The following is a 1,770-nucleotide window of genomic DNA, read 5'->3' as shown; positions in this document are numbered from 1 at the left end:
GACTTATGCAATGGTGACTTACAGAGAATTTTTTTCAGAATTGTGTTTCCTTATCTCAAACATAGTTTAACGTGAGCCATTGGAGTACGTGAGAGTCCTGCTATCAGTTCCTGACAATATTTTGTTCTGATTTAATAGGTAGTAGTGGTTTCTGAATTTGAATCCTCCGGACACCTCTAAGTCTGTATAACTAGCTATTGCAGGGTGCGTATGTGCTGGTTGGAATGTCAATATTCAACAAATCATTTCACCCTTATACCACCAAATTGTTTGTTCAGAATCCCAGGGTAGAAAGATACACCTGTATTCTTGCATACAAGGAAATGGCTTTACTTAAAATTTTATCCTTGCTATTTTTTCTGAACTTACTGTATCATGACGTACATGTGTTACAATCTCTGTATTTCAGTTTATTGCTAACGTTTTCATGGGAAAAGGGTAGGTTATAAGTTTTATGAATCTTTGCGTCTTGTCTTTTCAGGGTTGCCTTCCTCTTGTGCTCATGTTTGATATGAAGGAAGAAATTGAAGTAGAACCACAGTTTATAACACAGCTAATGGAGCAGTTAGATGTCTTCATAAGCATTAAGCCGAAGCCAAAGCAACCAAGCAAGGTTGGTGAAAAGCTAATATATTCTTTTTATGCTTTCATGACAACTTTTCAGAGCTGATGAGTTGACATGTCTGCTCCTCCTCCCTAACTTAATGGATCATAAACTTGTGAAAGGCATATATATTTTCTGCTTGAAATATCAATTTAAATGTTATAACAGCTCTCCTTTATGGTAATTTGACTTTTTCATTAAATATTTGACAATACAGAGATTAGCTTTTGTATGGAAGATACTGATAAAAGAAATAAAGTATGAGGAGATAAATTGTATCTGACTAGAACTACTCTTGATTTGTTTTTAGAAAAATTCGTCTTAAATTGCAGCTCCCCCATGTAACTGCAGTATTATTTGGCAATCAGAATTAAAAAACAACAACAAAAAATACAAACAAACAAAAAAACCCCAACCAAATAATATGACTATGAGAAAAGTCTGACTGTGTTCTACACAGGATGTTGAAAAGAACCACAAGAAACAGAGTTACAAAATACCTCTAATGGGAGATGTTCATTGTAAAATATTCAAGCGAATATGGATAGGAGACTTTCAGTTATCTGCATGGTTGTATAGAATACCATAATAAACAAAAATGTCAAAATATTAAATGACCATTCCATTGTGTCAATAAGTAAGCTTCTCTGTGTAGAAATATATAAAATCAATACAAAGAAATATAGTGTAGACAATGTACAGGAAACAATGTTTTTCATAATTTAGTTTTCTAGGCATTTGTTACTTTATTCTCCGACAGCTATGAATTTAATAGCTGAATTTAATATGAACAACTTTTTTGTCCACTTTGAGGTATAGACCTCTGATGAAAGAGAAGATAAGGTTTTAGTTATTGGTTCACTTCTCTAGATCCTGGGGCACTTAAGATTTGATATACCACATAGCACCAAGGTACAATAATAATTGTTTTTCTTAGACAGAAAGGACTTTCATCATTCTCATTGTCAAAGTGCATACAAAATCCCTAAACTTAGTGTCAAAGCCACTTAATTTGAGTAGTTGCTAATGGACATTATCTCATGCTGTCTCACACTGCTGTTACTGATAGCCATGAGGGAGTATTAAGAGGTGTGTGTTGTAGATTCATGTTATATGGTTGTGTTACTCATTGGTTTTCCTTTTTTGTTGTGTTTTGTTTTCTTTCC

General features: G+C 33.6%; 1 protein-coding gene across 1 annotated transcript in view; it reads left to right on the top strand.

Annotated features, from left to right (window-relative positions):
* Positions 1–1,770, top strand: part of BICC1 (BicC family RNA binding protein 1) — a 76,550-nt gene that overhangs the window by 57,260 nt on the left and 17,520 nt on the right. Inside the window, exons 8-9 of the mRNA XM_009325845.1 lie at positions 482–613; positions 1,117–1,131. Of these exons, the coding sequence (XP_009324120.1) occupies positions 482–613; positions 1,117–1,131 (147 nt within the window). The remainder of the gene's footprint in view (positions 1–481; positions 614–1,116; positions 1,132–1,770) is intronic.

This window comes from Pygoscelis adeliae, unplaced genomic scaffold (assembly GCF_000699105.1).
Source record: "Pygoscelis adeliae isolate BGI_AS28 unplaced genomic scaffold, ASM69910v1 Scaffold4, whole genome shotgun sequence".
Classification (NCBI taxonomy): domain Eukaryota; kingdom Metazoa; phylum Chordata; class Aves; order Sphenisciformes; family Spheniscidae; genus Pygoscelis; species Pygoscelis adeliae.
The sequence above is the reverse complement of the archived record's forward strand: the minus strand, read 5'-3'. Positions and strand labels throughout refer to the sequence as shown.